General features: G+C 47.3%; 3 protein-coding genes across 4 annotated transcripts; all 3 read right to left on the bottom strand.

Annotated features, from left to right (window-relative positions):
* Positions 1-3554: 3554 nt before the first annotated feature.
* On the bottom strand, positions 3555-5421 carry LOC4326814 (noroxomaritidine/norcraugsodine reductase). The gene is made up of 2 exons (XM_015765773.3): positions 4815-5421; positions 3555-4726 (listed from the first exon to the last, which is right to left on the bottom strand). The coding sequence occupies exons 1-2, from the start codon at positions 5090-5092 to the stop codon at positions 3973-3975; spliced, it is 1032 nt and encodes a 343-aa protein (XP_015621259.1). The 5' UTR covers positions 5093-5421; the 3' UTR covers positions 3555-3972.
* Positions 5422-6400: 979 nt separating this feature from the next.
* LOC4326949 (noroxomaritidine/norcraugsodine reductase) lies at positions 6401-7751 on the bottom strand. 2 transcript variants are annotated; one of them, XR_010738772.1, is made up of 3 exons: positions 7603-7751; positions 6615-7476; positions 6401-6511 (listed from the first exon to the last, which is right to left on the bottom strand). XR_010738772.1 is itself a non-coding variant. In XM_015760380.3 (2 exons), the coding sequence occupies exons 1-2, from the start codon at positions 7692-7694 to the stop codon at positions 6723-6725; spliced, it is 846 nt and encodes a 281-aa protein (XP_015615866.1). In that variant the 5' UTR covers positions 7695-7751; the 3' UTR covers positions 6401-6722. The 2 variants fall into 2 exon arrangements, 1 of the variants encoding a protein (XP_015615866.1); XM_015760380.3 differs by having other exon boundaries at positions 6401-7476.
* An 822-nt stretch (positions 7752-8573) lies between these two features.
* Positions 8574-14678, bottom strand: LOC4326948 (beta-glucosidase 5-like). Its single transcript, NM_001409015.1, has 13 exons — positions 14493-14678; positions 14282-14345; positions 13888-13946; positions 13602-13677; positions 13433-13504; positions 11551-11638; positions 10782-11040; positions 10581-10696; positions 10279-10493; positions 9804-9832; positions 9484-9586; positions 9282-9369; positions 8574-9169 (listed from the first exon to the last, which is right to left on the bottom strand). Exons 1-13 carry the CDS (start codon positions 14673-14675, stop codon positions 8935-8937), a joined length of 1587 nt encoding a protein of 528 aa, NP_001395944.1. The 5' UTR covers positions 14676-14678; the 3' UTR covers positions 8574-8934.
* Positions 14679-17100: the final 2422 nt, after the last annotated feature.

Raw genomic sequence — 17100 nt, 5'->3', positions numbered from 1 at the left:
GAGCTTCATCATCTCTCCCTTGAAGCTGCGGATCTCGTCGTCATGATCGCCGGTGATGATGAGGTCATCGACGTAGACGCCCACCGTCAGTCGTCTTCCTCCCCTGGTGCGTGTGTACACACCATGCTCGGAGCTGCTGCGGTGAAAGCCGAGTGACAGCAAGGAGCTATCAAATTTGGCATTCCACGCGCGAGGCGCCTGGCGCAAGCCGTAAAGAGCTTTGTGCAGGCGATACACCTTGTTCTTGTGGTTGTCGTCGACGAAACCCGGCGGCTGCGAGACATAAACTTCCTCGAGCAGCTCGCCGTTGAGGAATGCCGACTTGACGTCCATGTGGTGGACTTGCCACCCTTGGTGCACGGCGACGACGAGAAGGAGGCGCACCGATTCCAGCCGGGCGACAGGTGCGAAGACCTCGTCGAAGTCCACCCCCTGTCGCTGGACGTACCCCTTAGCGACGAGGCGCGCCTTGTAGCGCACGATCGCCCCCTGTTCGTCACGTTTCAGCTTGTAGACCCATTTTAGCCCAATTGCACGGTGGCCATGGGGTAGGTCAGTGAGCGACCAAGTGTCGTTGTCGACGATCGCGTTAAGCTCATCTTGCATGGCGCCACGCCAGTTTGGATCCGCCTCAGCCTCAGCCAGTGAAGCAGGTTCGTTGGCGCTCACAACATGGAGCTCGAGCTGTTCCAGCACCCGCGGAGCGTGTCCGGGCGGTGAGGCATTCCCCAGCAGGTTATCCACCAGGCGGTAGCGAGGCACGACGTCGTCATCTGCGTCGACGTCCAGGATGGAATCCTGGGTAGGCGGCGTGACAAACTCAACCGCCTCCGGCGACGGAGGTGACGGAGGTGCCGGCGTCGTGGGGGCCGACGGAGCCGGCGATGGTGGCGAGGGCGGAGTCGGCGACGAAGCAGGTGCCGTCCCGATGGTGGTCGTCACCACCTGTTCAACGGTGAACGGCTTGAGCTAGGGAGCACCATCAGGTGTCACTGGTCCCCAGTCCCAGGCGGCGTCTTCATCAAACACCACGTCCCTGGACACATGGACGCGCTCGCTGACTGGATCATAGAGCCGGTAGGCCTTCGAGCCTTGCTCGTAGCCGAGGAGCACCATTGGCGCACTCCGGTCATCGAGTTTCTTCAGCCCAGGCTTGGTGATCTTGACGTGCCCCACGCACCCGAAAGTGCGCAGGAAATGCACAGCGGGCCGTTGGCCATACCATGCTTCATAGGGCGTCTGGTTGTCCAAGCTTTTCGTCGGCGAACGATTCAAGAGAAAGACCGCTGTGGACATGGCCTCTCCCCAGAACCGCCCAGGAACACCCTTCGCCTTCATCATGCTGCGGGCAGTGGCGATGATGGTTTGGTTTCGACGCTCCACTACTCCGTTCTGCTGCGGGGAGTAGGGCGCCGTCAACTGCCGACCAACTCCGAGATTGGCGCAGTATTCCCCAAATTCGATTGAGGTGAATTCGCCGCCACGATCCGTGCGCAGTGCACGGAGTTTGCGCCCGGACTCCACCTCTGCACGGGCCTGAAAGTGCTTGATGGCGTTCGCGGACTCATCCTTGCTCCTGATCAAGGTTAGCCACATATAGCGGCTCATGTCATCGACAAGCAACAAAAAATACCGATTACCAGCCGGCGTTGCAGGTTCGATCGGCCCACAGAGATCGCCGTGGACGAGCTCCAGGTGTTCGTCAGCGCGGTACTTGGACTGCGTCGGGAACGCCGCTCGCCGCTGCTTCCTGAGCAAACAGCCATCGCAGACTTGAGTGACTTGTTGCAGCAGCGGCAGCCCACGAACCATTTCCTGTTGCGCGAGCTTGCGGAGAGTAGGAAAGTTGAGGTGGTCGTACCTGGCGTGCCACCGCCACGCCGGCTCGGCGCTCCTTGCCGCGAGGCAGACCGGACGGTCGATGTCCAGCTTGATGGTGTAGAGGCAGTCGTCGGAGCGTCGGACACGGACGAGTAGGTGCCCTCGAGGATCCCACACGCGCAGGACGCCGTGATGAATCAGTACCTTGCTGCCGGAACGATCCAGCTGTCCAAGGCTGACGATGTTCGCCGTGAGCCGCGGGATGTAGTAGACCCCGGCGATGCCGCGGTGTTCCCCGAACCTGCAGGAGAACAGGATGGTGCCGCGGCCCTCGATGCGAACCACCGAGCCGTCGCCAAACCTGACAGTGCCGGTGACCGCCGTGTCGAGCTCGGCGAAAGCGGAGCGGGACCCGGTCATATGGTTGGTTGCGCCAGTATCCAGGATCCACATCGCCGGATCATGTTCGCCACCGCCGTCTAGCTGCGCGAAGACCTTGGCCTCGACCACGGCGAGTTCGCCCATCGGCGACAGCGCCCTCGGCGCGCTCGGTGGCGAGACGACGTTTGTCGGTGCAGCGACGCGAGGACGCGGCGGATCCAGCTGCACCTTGGCCAGGAGCAGAGCAGGCTCTTCGTCCTCCTCCTGGGCTACGTAAGCTTGCTGGGCCTTGGGCTTGCTGCGACAGTCTTTGGCCCAATGTCCCCTCTTGCCGCAATTCTTGCAATTTCCCAGGTTACGGCCTCCCGGGTTGGCTGGCTTGGGCTGGGCCTCCTTCGGGGCTCCATCGTCCTTCTTCCCACGCCCTCGACCCCGGCGGTCGCCGTTGCCGCCGGAGGAGTGAGCGGCGTCTTGCAGAGAGGCCGCCTTGCGGAATTTCGCCAGCCATTCTTCCTCGGTGAAGAGGAGACGGCCATTGGCATCGACCCGACTCGATGCCGCCGCAGTCTTGCGCTGCTTGCGTTGCTCGACGGAGCGCAGACGCCCAGTAACCTCCTCGAGAGACAGCTCATTGACGTCGAGCAAGGTCTCAATCGAGATGGCTATTTGCTGGAGATGTTCTGGGACAACCTGCAACAATTTCTGAACGACCTTAGCTTCAGTGATATTATCACCTAAGGTGCGAAGGTTGTTGGCGAGGCCGCCGATCCGCATCGAGAAGTCGTCGACGGTTTCACCGTCCTTGAAGAGGATATCACCGAATTCTCGGCCAGCTGCTGTGCATTCGCCTCACGCACGCGCTGCACACCGATACGGCGAGTCTTGATCGCTTCCCACGCCTCCTGCGCCGTCTCCTTGACAGCAAGCGTGGCGAGCATCTCGGCGGGCACGGCGCGAAGTATCGCGGCGAGCGCCTGCCGGTCCTGCCGGTAGTCGACGAGATCATCGCCCTCCGGCTCCACCGCGCCCCACAGACCTTGGGCCTGCATGTTCACCCGCATTACCAGCGCCCAGTCTTGGTAATTTGTGCGGGTGAGTGTCGGGTAGACGACGCTGCTCGTGGTCGCCTCGCGGATGACGCGTTCCACCACGACTTGGTCGCGGCCGCCATGACGGCCACGGCGCGGAGACGGCGAGCGCCAGCGACGACGCGGTGGTGAGTGGGAGACACGCGGCGTTGGTAGCGACATCAGGAACCCCGGCGATCACCGAAGGCTCTGATACCAATTGTTAGCGGCAAAACGAAAAACTGTAGCTTGTCTGGCAAAATAGAAACAGAGCAACACAGAGTATTTTGGCGCTGCATTAACTGGCAGCTTTTCTGGATTAGAGCTTAACCTTAAATAGCAAATTACAAGAAAGTTAAACGTGGCCATAGTGGCCTCCTAATTGTGCGTGCCACACTCCTTGCCACTTCGCGTCATCCCACGAACTGGAGCACACCACGTACGACACCACGGACTCCGCACGAACGCAGCGTGCGTCAAGCCCACTATGCACACAAACATGATGAACAGATCATGTGCAAGACTCAACGTAAAAACAAAGGGAAACTAACTACTCTGAGCAGCTAGACTTATTACTAACAAAAATATCGAGAAAATTATTCGGTATTGTGTTCGGTCCTAATCCGAATCCGAATTGCGTTCGGAAAATTATTTGGCAATATGCTGTTCTTATTATTTTTCTTGATGATTACTGACGAGCTAGCTACAGAAGTGTGCGGCCGCCGTCGACGCAGATGACCTGGCCGGTGATGTAGGAGGCGGCCGGCATGCAGAGGAAGACGACGGCGGCGGCGACCTCCTCGGGCTCGCCGATGCGGCGGATGGGGACGCGGTCCATGGCGCCGGCGTCCGCCAGCCTGCGCCTCGTCTTCTCGCCCAGCGCCACGCCGCTGGTGTCGCAGATGTCGGTGCGGGTGGCCCCCGGCGCGACGGCGTTGACGCGCACGCCGTCGCGCGCCCACTCGGCGGCGAGGCACCGGGTGAGCTGGTTCATGCCGCCCTTGGTCGCCGAGTACACCGCCAGGTGCGGCGCGGCGTAGAACGCCGCGGTGGAGGAGATGTTCACCACGCTCGCGGCGGCGCCGCCGCCCGCCGCCGCGTCGCGGAGGAGATGGTGCGCGAGCTGGGCGAGGTGGAAGCAGGACTCGAGGTTGGTGGCCATGAGGCGCGCGTACTCCTCCGGCGCGGTCTCCGCGGCCGGGCCGACGACCACCTGGCCGGCGTTGTTGACGAGCATGTCGAGCCGCCCGCCGAGCGCGGCGCGCGCCGCGGCCACCAGCGCCTCCCTGTCGCCGCGCACGGACACGTCGCAGACGGACCCCGTGACGAGCGCCGCCGCGCCGCCACCTTCGCCGGCGGCGTTCCACCGGCGGAGGCAGTCCTGCAGGTCGGCGTCGTGGCGTGAACACGTGTGCACCCTCACCCCGAACCCGGCGAGCTCCTCCACGATCGCGCGCCTGATGACGACGAGATCAACCAAACAAACACTTGCGAAATCAACATCGCGTTGCACACATGATCTCATACAAGAACGTAGGTACGTACCCGATGCCCTTGGTGCCGCCGGTGACGAGCGCCGTCTTGCCGGCGAGGCTCCACCGCCGTGCTCTGCTCGCCGCCGCCATGCGCGACTTGTGCTCGAGCTCTAATGCACCAAAATATATTCGGTCTTCCTCCTGGACGCACAAGGCCCAGCCAAGGCACGCCTCTTTCTCCAAATAAGACACTGACGATCCCTTTCTCCTCCTCCCCCTACGCTCTTCCAGTCTTCCTCTTGACAAAACACTCTCTGATGTACAGTCAGAGAAACGTGTGGTTGACATGTGGACATCTTAATATAAAACATCAGTAAGACCTGACCGTTTCAAAAAAAAGACATGTGGACACCTTCGGTCCACGTATAAATGACCACGTCAGTGGGAAGTTATGTTAGTTAGAGGAGCCTCTCCTGGTGAACCCCATCTTTACCCCTCCGTATAGTGTTAATGTTTTTAAACTTTGCTAAAAGATACAACAAATTTGCTTGTTTATTCTTTGTGTCTCGGTTCGAGATGTTGGGTGTATGCACTCATGTATCCTTTGGCCGTGTGTATATCCAAACTATAGAAATAGATGTCGGGTTTCTATCCATTATCTAACAAAAGATACAACGGATACAATTCAAAATTTCAAACCATGGGGATACCAAGCTCGTATAATGCTATTTATTGGCCTAAACTTTACCGACTTATCTTGCCAACCTGATACACTAGATGGATATAAATAATATATATGGCCTTAAAACTCCTATAATAAGTTGTTTACAGTAAGAAATTTTTGATTGCCACCTGACTCCACTAATTTATTGCTGATTCAACCAATAGGTTGGTTATCCCCTTCCTTATTTTCTCGGTTGCAATAAGAGATTATTGGGAAGTTGTTCATTAGTAGGCTTGGTCTTGCCCAAAGCCCAATTGACATATTAGGTTGATCTGTAGACTATAAAAATACAAGTTGATAACAATAAGAAAATATTGTTTGCCATCCTGATTACACCTCGTCAGCTGGCTCTACCCCAATCCCAGGTTGGTTAGCCCTTCATTTTTCTTTTCTTGGTTGCAATCAGAGTTAGTTTGCATAATATGATAATACCTATTTTTTTTCATTAATAGACTTGGACTTTGCTGAATAGGGCTTCTTTGAAACATCGGATTGAAAAAAAAAAGGGAGAAAAAACATGTGAATTCTACTGGAATTGATAGTATATTATAAAACATAGGAATGGTCATTTAATTTAATTAGGCCACATGAAAGATAAAAAAAATCAAATGATAGATAGACTTAAAAGAAATTTTTTAAGAGGTTAGAGCTCTTACTAACTTTTCTCCAATATTTTTATAGGGCTGTTCATTCCATAAAAAAATTAAAAAAAAGATTTAATCTTTTGTTTCAAAAACCTTCGTAGGATTTTCTTTTTAAAAAAATAGAACTGCAATCCTTCAAATTTTCTATGTTCTTTCTACAAATCAAAAGGGGCATTATCTTGCCCATGTCCATGTGGCACATTAGGTGTATCTAAAGATTATATTGGCCCGGTAGTAAATTATATCCGATTTGTTTAGACATAATGAAACATTACAAATCAACAAATATGACCTCAGAATGAAGTTTTGAGGGACTAAATTATATGTAGGGCGGTAGATTGATAATGGTTTATAGAGATTTGCTCCGATCAAATAAAAAATATCTTGAGGTATCGGTACCTCACGGTACTAAATCTTTTCTAATTGTTGGATTTGACGATACCTATCCTACCGAGCTATATCTAGTGATCAGAGATGATTTGGTACCGTGAGGTACCGGTACTTCGAGATATTTTTTTGCTAGACTGGAGCAAATATCTGGTTTATATGATCGGTAACGAGAGCAAAGCAAAATATGTTTTAGGAATTCTGGATTCATTAGCCTAGCTGCCTAGGCGGTGATGGTGCGGCCACCGTCGACGCAGATGACCTGCCCGGTGATGTACGGCGCCGCCGGCATGCAGAGGAACGCGACGAGCGACGCCACCTCCTCGGGCTCGCCGATGCGGCCCATGACGACCCGCGCCGCCTCCCTCTCCTCCATCGCCCGCGCCGCCCCCGGCTCCAGCGCCACGCCGCTGCTGCCGGCGATATCGGTCCGGACGCCGCCCGGCGCGACGCAGTTGACGCGGATGCCGTCGCGCGCCCACTCGGCGGCGAGGCTCCGCGTGAGCTGGTTCATGGCGCCCTTCGTCGCCGAGTAGACGGACAGCGCCGGGTAGGCGATGAACCCTGCGACGGAGGAGATGTTCACCACGCTCGCGGCGGCGCCGCCGGCGCCGAGGAGGAGAGGGTGCGCGAGCTGGGCGAGGTGGAAGCAGGACTCGAGGTTGGTCGCCATGATGCGCGCGTAGTCCTCCGCCGCGCACGCCGCGGCCGCGCCGAACAGCGTCTGGCCGACGTTGTTGACGAGTATGTCCAGCCTCCCGCCGAGCGCGGCGCGCGCCGCCGCCACCAGCGCCTCCCTGTCGCCGCGCACCGACACGTCGCAGACGGACGCCGTGACGGGCGCCGCCGCGCCGCCGCCGAGGCCGCCACCGTCGGCGGCGTTCCACCGGCGGAGGCAGTCCTGCAGGTCGGCGTCGTGGCGTGAACACGTGTGCACCCTCACCCCGAACCCGGCGAGCTCCTCCACGATCGCGCGCCTGCCAATTAAACCAAGCAACACACGAACACGACGTAACGCATGACGTCAGCAATCCGCCATGCATGCGTGCACACGTAGTACTACTGTGTAAGGAGACGGTGACGGCGGCGAGTGCACACGGTACCCGATGCCTTTGGTGCCGCCGGTGACGAGCGCCGTCTTGCCGGCGAGGCTCCACCGCCGCTCTCTGCTCGCCGCCGGCGTCGACGCTGCCATCTCTCTCACCCCTCGTCGCTACACTACTGATCGCATGGAGGATACTTGTAGGAGTGTCACGCTATGTGTGTACTCCTTCCGTAAAAAAAAATTAACTAAATGGAGATTTAACACCACCTTAATTCGTCGTTGTTTCAGGTGATGTTAAATCTCCAATTAGTTACTTCCTCCGTTTCACAATGTAAATTATTTTAACTTTATTCATATTCATATTGATATTAATAAATCTAAACATATGAATGAAAAAAATAGAATAACTTACATTGTGAAACGGAGGGAGTAGTGTTTGTTAGGTGGAGTAGGTGGCAGGTGAAAGCCACGGGGAGGATACGGCGAGCGGTGCAAAGCATAGATGCTTTCGTCCACGTTTGTCTCTTGTGGATGCATCAGAGTGTATGTCGTCGTGTGCAGGTTGCAGGCAGACGCCGGCCGCCCGGCCCATATTCCAGAGAAAATCTGGTCAAATTTTGTCAAAAATTCAGTTTGATTTTTCTTGAACTTACCTAAAAACCGAGCAGTTTGAGTATTTGGGCCGGTCCGCAAAGTCTGCATTTTCATAAACTGAGTTTTGTAAACCCTACGTGGTGTACCCTCTTTGTCAGTACTAGTTGAATGTCTGTGCGTTGCAATGGAAATTTAAAAAAGAAAATCTTATTATACACATGTTAGAAGCGCTAAACAAATTATCTCTATTATTTTTCTCTAATCATCTAAGTTGCTTTTGCCATCACTTTCATATATGGAAAATTGGAAGGCACATACACTCTGCAACAAGGACCCCACTTGTCAAGGAGTTGGTGGTGATGAGTGGTGAATCTACCACCCACCACCACCATTGGAATCCTTTAAAGTTGTATAGATCATCTAAGCTGCTTTTGCCATCACTTTCATATGTTAATTTGGAAGTCACATACACCCTGACAACAAGGACCCCACTTATCAGGGAGTTGGTGGTTGTGGGTGGCTAATTCATCACTCACCACCACCATTGGAATCTATTAAAATTGTACTATAGAGTATAGATACCAAACGATGGTTACGAAAAAAATCTCATAATATTTGATGACATTGTTTTATACCACATAATCTGTATTTCGTGTGCAGGAGCAAGTCCTGAGTAAATATATGTGTGACAGAGAGCCAGACCAGGTGACTTCCTCTCTGCTTAACTCTTGCTACAATGTCTTTCAAGAATTTTAACTCTTGCTATAATGTTACTGCCAAATCAGGTGTATGCAACTCATTGCTGAGCTCGTGACTCTGCTGCTGCCATGGCGAGCTCACTCTGATCAACATCCATCTCCCTGTTCTTGAGGAAGCCGGAGTACCAGCGAGCGGAGAGCCTCGCCTGCCGCGGCCGCGACTCGTCGGCGAAGTCGACGCGGTAGAGGCCGTACGATTGGCCGTACCCCGTCAGGTACTCGAACACGTCCACGAATGACCACACGAAGTAGCCTTTCACGTTGGCGCCATTCCTGCAGAGAGGAGTTCTTCCTGATCAAAATGTCTGAAGAATTTCAGAGCAAACTGCAAAGCATTTGCCTGAAAATTATCCGATCTGTTTCCTCTTTTTGGCGATGTTTTCACCTTAGTGCAGTCAGGATACTCCCTATATAGCTCTTCAGGTAATCAACCCTGTCATTGTCATGGACAGTGTCATTGCTTGATCCATAACCTGAAGAGAAGGGCGAAGAGAAACCAAATATGTAAGGTAAAAAAGAACAGTACAAGTCTGCATAAACATTGGCAAATTTTCAGTGGAGTAACTGAACCACAACAAATAACTTGCCATTCTCGAGGATATAAATGGGAAGGTTCCCATAGGTTTCTTGTAGGTACTGCACCATCAATCTCAATCCTTGTGGGTCAGGTCCAATAGATGTTGGAGCGGCCTGCGCTCCGCAATAAAAAATAAGATCTGTCACAACTCACAGCTCGAATAATGGGTGCAATTTTGTTCCTTCCAAATTGTATTATCTTTTTTAAGTGTGTATTGCATATTTGCTTTTAATATGTTGAATTAGATGAAAATTCCTATTTTGGTATTTTTCAGGTTTGAAACAGTTCAACACAGCAGCATATCTAACAGACATCGATGGGAAACCATACCTTACCAGGTGGTGGATCTGTCTTGGAACCTGAATCAGAGGGATTTGATTAGATTTTGCACATGCTACATACTCCCCCCATTTCATATTATAAGACTTTCTAGCATTGCTCATATTTATATAGATGTTAATAAATCTAAATACATATATATACATACTCCCCCCATTTCATATTATAAGACTTTCTAGCATTGCTCATATTCATATCGATGTTAATAAATCTAAACACATATATATGTCTAGATTTATTAACATATATATGAATATAGGCAATGCTAGAAAGTCTTATAATATGAAACGGAATGAGTAGATTTCATAAGATTGTAGGAGTATTTGATTATGTGTTGTTGCTAGTAGTTCTTTGAAAGGAAGATATTACCGCTAGACAAATGTACCAAAAATTCCTGCTCCTATGACTGGGGAAGTGCAGTGCAGCAATAAGCCAATAATGCCTTCATCGACAGAAAAGTTCTTACCTCTGTAGTAAATTGATATATCCGCTACAAAGTCGCGTGTGCCCTTACCCAAAGGACGATCATTCACATAGAGAGAGTAGTAGTGATTCATTCCAATGAAATCTAGAGAACCCTTGACATCTTCAGATTGGGCTTTTGTGAAGGATGGAAGGCGAGAACCGACAATGTTCTTCATTACTTGTGGGTAATCACCGAATACCAAGGGTCTTAGTACCCTAGAAAGAGCACCACAACTCTGTTTGCCCCATCTATTTTTTCACATTAATATTCAGATGCAAACATAAAGAGTCAACATGACATACCAGTGGACAATAAAGTCCTGACATCTTTTTGTTGCTTCTAAATCGACAGTAGAATTTGTTAATGGATAAGCCCAAAATGTGTAAACACTTATGCCGATAATTCCTTTTCCTGCGACCTATATGTAAAACTCTTTTATGAACACATAAAGATTTGGCCAATTGAACAATGCTACTACTAATTCTGAATACATGATAACTCACTTGGTATTTTTCTCTGTACAGTTTTGTGACTGATGCATGTGCCAGTAACATGTTATGAACTGCTATATATGGCTCCACAGATGAGTTCCCTACTGTACATTTTCTTATTCCAAAAGGATCAGAGCAACGCCCAGGGGCCAATTGTCCGGAATCATAAGACCCAATTGAAGCAACATTAGGTTCATCAATTGTAATCCAGTGTGCAACCCTGTCTCCAAACTCCTTGAAGCACACATCTGCATATGCTTTGAAATCCTCCCTGCGTTTGCAGTGACACTGGAGATTAGGATTTCAGGTCCACTCTCTATGAAATATCACTAGGTAACTTGTGATCATTTCTATAACATCCTATGATCAATTCGCTCAATTCCCTGTCGCTGGGCCCCTGGAGCATCTCTTTTAGTTTTTTGTAAAGCCGTTAATTCATTGAGTACTTTGTTGTGCCCAACAAGTTTGTTTATATACTCCCTCTATTTGTTTTTATAAGGCGTACTATAAAGTCAAATAGTCAAATTGTATAAACTTTGACGGTTAGTACTCATAAACTATTTTGTTAATGTCTACAAGACCAATATTATATAATATTTGTAGTGTGGGTCGTTCAAAAAAATATTATAAAAATGCATTGAAGTATATTTTTTTATATAGTTTTACATGCCAAATATGCTTATAATTTTAGTTATTAATGTTCAAAGTTTACGAACTAGAATTGGACAAGATGAACTTCAGAGCAATACTATCAGCACAAGAGAAAGTTAAGGGGTCTTACAAAATTCTCGGACTCAACCATCCATCGTACTCGTCTTCCAGAACCTGAGGTAGGTCCAACTGATAAAGCATGATATGGACTTGAATCCCTGAAGAAATTGAAAATGCCATAGGGTTTAAAACAGTGCAACAAAAAGGTCAAAATGTGTGAAACGAATTTCCATTATTTAAGTTTTAGATTGTAAAAGGTGTTTTGTCACCATTCACCACTACTCCCTCCGGTTCTATAATTCTTGACGTTTCAGATATGATTAAGGTCAAACTTTTATAATTTTGACTATCAATAGCTTTATAAATATTTAGTTTAAAGTCACTAGAACAATATATATGTCTTACAAAGTACTATAATAAAAGTAAAAATATATTTATTTATTATATATCTCTACTATTATAAAAATTGAAGATGTTGTTACCAGTATTTTGGTACGTCATCCGTGTTTGAATCGGTTTTAATTTTATGTTTCAGTTTTAATCTTTATCTCTACTCCTCAAAAAGAACCAGCAAATTTCGTTGTCTGTAAAAAATAAAAAAAACCCGACGCAAAAACGTAAAAAAAAGTCCGACTCAAAAAGCGATAAAAAAAAGCCGTCCGTAAAAAAAACAATGTTATAAAAAAAATTATCCGACTCCCCCAAATAAAAGGAAAAAAAAAGTTCTCACCAGTAAAAAAAAGTCCGTTTGGTTTTTATTGACACCAGTATTTTTTTCCATTTTTTTTTGCACGTGAAAGAGTTTTTTTCGCACGCGCTAAGGCTCTTGGTTTTTCTTGTCCGGTTTTTTTAATCCGATCTATTCACCACGCACCTCCTGTGCACTTTTGGTTTTTTCATCCGGTTTTTTAATCCGATTTGTTTTAGCTGCACGTCTCCCGAGTTGAACCCTGGCGCCGTGCCGCCGTCATATTGATAGTGCGTTTCCTCCTCCAATTTTATTGTAAAAATGAATTCGCTACTCCTCTCCCATCATTTCCTCGATGATTTTCTCTTTTGATTCGTCTGTAATTCGTTAGATTTAATCTCCATCTAAGAGTTGCCGATGATGACAGCGATCTTCATCGGTTGTTTTATCCTGAGTTTTATGTTTTGGAAAAAAACAAAAAGAAGAGATCGAGTGGATCGAAAACCCTCAACCAATATTGGATGATGACGGCAATCTGGATCAAAAACCCTCAATTGGATGATGACGGCAATCTTTCCTGGTCATTTTTATCCTGAGTTTTACACTCTGATATTGGAAAAAAACAGGAAGAGAAGATCGAGTGGATCGATAACCCTCAAGCAATTTTGGGTGATTGAGAAAGATTCGGCCGAATTTGATGGGGAGATTTGCTCCGGCAACCGTACGGGCACAGGATTATCTTCTGGAGGGAGTTGGGTTACGCGTACGGGACTTTGGGAGGTAGTTGGGTTTACGGCTCCACTTGTGGCTGGGTCGAAGGGAAGCAGGCCAAACGGAGGGAGGGACTATCTTCGGGAGAGAGTTGGGCTTACGCGTACGGGACTTCGGGAGGAAGTTGGGCTTACAGCTCCACTTGTGGCTGGGTCGAAGGGAAGCAGGCCAAACGGATGGAGGGAGCGGACTGCACTAGGGCTAAAAAAAGGAAGGAAGGCTTTCGGCTCAAAACCCAGGAAAGATTTTCATTAACTTTTTCAATTATAATGCATAGCGATCCCAATATTTTAATTTATTGATCATTTCTTAATATAAGACTAAAAAAACGTCTTTACCCATTGCAACGCACAGGCATTTTTTTCAGTATTATAATAAAAAAAACATAGTCAAACATATATTTGGAGACTATGTCATTGTCCAAAACATTAAGAATTATGGTACCAGAGAGGGAATACACCAAAACTTCATAGGTTAATGCAAATAGGCATACCATTTTTCACTAGCCCATCTATGATGTCATTGTAGTATTGTAGCCCTTTTGGATTGACATCACCCCTCCCATCTGAAAAACGTTAGTTTCAAAAACAAGAAATTAGAAATAATGTTGAAAATTCTTGCATACAAGTACAACAATAAAAAATCTTCTGAAATGCTCATACTTGGAATAATCCTCGACCAGGAGATGGATAATCTATAAGCCTCTAGGTTGGTGTCAACCATCAGCTTCAAATCATCCTGAACCATCATAATAAATCATGTCAAAACAACTTAAAACAGGTTAGAGCTTTCATTTCAGAACATCAAAGTACTTGGCCATGACATCTGAATATTTTTCCTTCCAGACATTGAGTTGAGGACAGATCAGACAGAAGCCACAAATCTTCAGGTACAATATAGCAGATAAATTGATAAGAGGATTTACATCCAGAGAAAATTGAGCTATACTTTGTACTTGTGGTACCCGTCGGCGGCGACATCAGCTGTGCTTCTGCCCGGCATTTTCCCTGTTATCACAAACAAGAACATCATTTTTAGATATTTGTCACACAATAACATATACTCCATCCGTTTTTAAATATTTGTCGCCGTTGACTTTTTTAAACATATTTAACCGTTCGTCTTATTAAAAAAATTTAAGTAATTATTAATTATTTTTTATCATTGTTAAATATATTTTTATGTATACATATAGTTTTACATATTTCACAAAAGTTTTTGAATAAGACGAACGATCAAACATGTGCTTAAAAATTTAACGGTGCCAAATATTTAGAAACGGAGGGAGTATTTGTCAAAAAAAAAAAACAAGGGCAGAATCCCAGCCTTGTCAGTTAATTACCTTGATGAGTGAAGATGTCCCAGTTGCTTGGGCTCCTACCATCCTCATCAAAACCACCCTCATACTACCAGACAGACAAAAATTTCACCACCCAAAACAATCAGAATTTTCATAGAGCCCAGTAGAAATTCTCAAATGAAAACAGGAACCAGCTGATAGCCAAGAAGATCTCGCTCCAACCGAAGCTGCGTGAGTTGCTACTTGCTACTACCTGGTACGACGAGGTGGCGGATCCGAAGACGAAATCCTCCGGGAAATCCCCTCGCGTGTAGCCAAGAACTGCCGGCGCCGCGCCATGCAGCAGCAGCAGCAGTAGGGAGAGGTAGACGACGGCAATGGCTGCAGCCATGCGAGTGAGTACGTGTGGTTGTGGTGGTTTGATTTCCAGTTTCATCCAGGCATATACAAACACTTGTCCATGTCCAAAAGTGGGCCAATGGATAAGGAGGCTGATTTTTTTTGTTTCTCTTAGATAGGTATTTTTTTTCACAATCTTTACATTCAATCGGATATATAAAATCATTTTAGATTGAGAATTTACCCCCATCAAATAACTCAATTTGAAATTTTCTCCATTTAATCCATCAAACAACCCAATCTAAAATTTGCTACTGTGAATATTTGAACTTAGAGATTTAGAGCTTTAGAGTACTGTCCAGGTCAATGTAACTGGTAAACTACATTGCCTTTCGCGCCAGGATAAAAAAGGCTAATGGGTTCTCACACCATCACCAACCAAACGCAGTGAATTGTACAGTATTGATATTAGTACACTACAGTAGCAACTATTAACACAAGAATCGCGTGCTGGCTAATCAAACATGGTTGCTGCCTAGTACACATCGATCTCAAAAAAAAAAAAGTGCCTAACTACAGATCAAACAGTTGCTTATTCCTCTAGCATGCCCAACAGATTTGCTAAATGAATCCCAATCCTAATATTAGGGGATTTTTTTTTTTGAGAAATCTAATCCAACAGTCTCCCAATTCTCAGGCCCAATAGTTATGATTCCCAAATCCTGGTTTCTCGCTCTGTACAGCTGTGTTCGGCAACCTGGGTTGGAATCCATATCCCACGCACGAAAAATGGAGCGGTCCATTAAAGCATCACCAACAGATTATCTATAATTTTCTCTTAAAATTTTGTTTTTGGTTTTCTAAACTGAAAATAGGAAGTGAAAAAACCCCTCTCTCCAACAGATAGCCTAAATTCAATCCCCGAAACTTAAAAGTGGGCCCTTATATTAAACTGCCAAGAGAAAATTCCGTTTTTTTCTTTCACGCACAGAAAGATCGCTATCTCCCACGCGCGGGAACAAAGAAGAGAGCCGGGATTGCGTGATTGGGAGCGACTTTCGCGCCCGCATATAAACAGAGCGAGGAACCGGGGGAAGGGAACTCCAAAACTTGGGTAAAAGAGTAGAGGATATGTTGGAGCTGATTCTTGGACTAAAATCCCTCAAAATTAGTTTTAGAAATCATATAGGTAGACTGTTGGTGATGCTCAGTCTATCTATTCCATCCCCAATCCTTTTTTTTGGGGGGATTTTGGTTAAAAAAAATGGTCCAACATATTCCCAAAAGAGCTCTGGACGTTTTGGAGTTCACATCTCCAATTTTCTCGGTACGTGTATTTGAGGGCGAGAGAACGACTCCCAATCCCCCTTCTTCCACGCGTTTCTCCCCTCCTTCCACGTTTCTCCTCTCCTTCCCGTATCGGGGCGATCTCCTTCTGTGCACAGGAAAGGAAAAAAACTAGAATTTCTGTTGGTAGTTTAACAGAAGGGCCCACTTTTAGTTTTTGAGATTGAATTTAGGCTATCTCTTGGAAGAAGGGGTTTTTCACCACCTATTTTCAGTTTAGGAAACTCAAAAATTAAATTTTAGGGATAGATTATTGTTAGACTGTTGGTGATGCTCTTAGCACGTAATTATTTAAGTATTAGCTAATTATTTTTTTAAAAATGAATCAATATGATTTTTTAAATAATTTTTATATAAAAATATTTTGCAAAAAACACACCATTTAGCAATTTAAAAGCGTGCGCGGAAAATGAGAGGTAATTGGGAACGGGGGCAACAGCATGGTCTCTGTGGCTTGGCGCCTCCCCATCATCCCGCTCAACCGCCGTCCTCCAACATTCAGGCGGCGACAGAGGACAGAGGGGACCAGCCAGCCTCCCTGGTTTGGGAGGTCAGGCACTACCATGGCTTGGTCGGTTGGTATACACTGAAATCATCTGTGCATGCTGTTTTTTTTGGTACTTGCTATAGGGGTATACACTGAAAATATTTGCAGGAAGTATAAGAGTAAATATTAACAGGAAGTATATGCTGATGTTTTTTCGTGGGTATGTGCTGTGGTGTATGTACTGGTGCTGCTGAATGCTGATTGCTGCACTTGTTCTAAAATGTTGATTGCTGCAGCTGTTCTGAAATGCTGCTGAAACGATGCTAAATTGCTACTGATTGCTATTGGAATAAATCTGCATGCATTTATCAGTTATCAGGTTTTTTTTTTTTTGCGGCAGAAGAGCTGTCGTTCATGATCAATAGCTTGTCGTTTGGCTAGGGCTCAACGGATCACTGACATTGGCTAGGGGATTACCTCCTTGATAACACGAATGGCTACGGTATACTCTCAGTGCTTCGTTTTTCAACAGATTAAGATAAGAACAGCAGTCCGATCACTGGTTGGCTGGAGGCGATCGCGACGAACTGTGAGGTGGCTCCACCTGCAGGCAGGGGAGAGGAGGATCGGGTGTGCGTACATGGAGGGGGGAAGAGGCCGATCAACTAAAAAGGTTGGACACAAATAA

This window comes from Oryza sativa, chromosome 1, assembly GCF_034140825.1.
Source record: "Oryza sativa Japonica Group chromosome 1, ASM3414082v1".
NCBI classification, from domain to species: domain Eukaryota; kingdom Viridiplantae; phylum Streptophyta; class Magnoliopsida; order Poales; family Poaceae; genus Oryza; species Oryza sativa.
The sequence above is the reverse complement of the archived record's forward strand: the minus strand, read 5'-3'. Positions and strand labels throughout refer to the sequence as shown.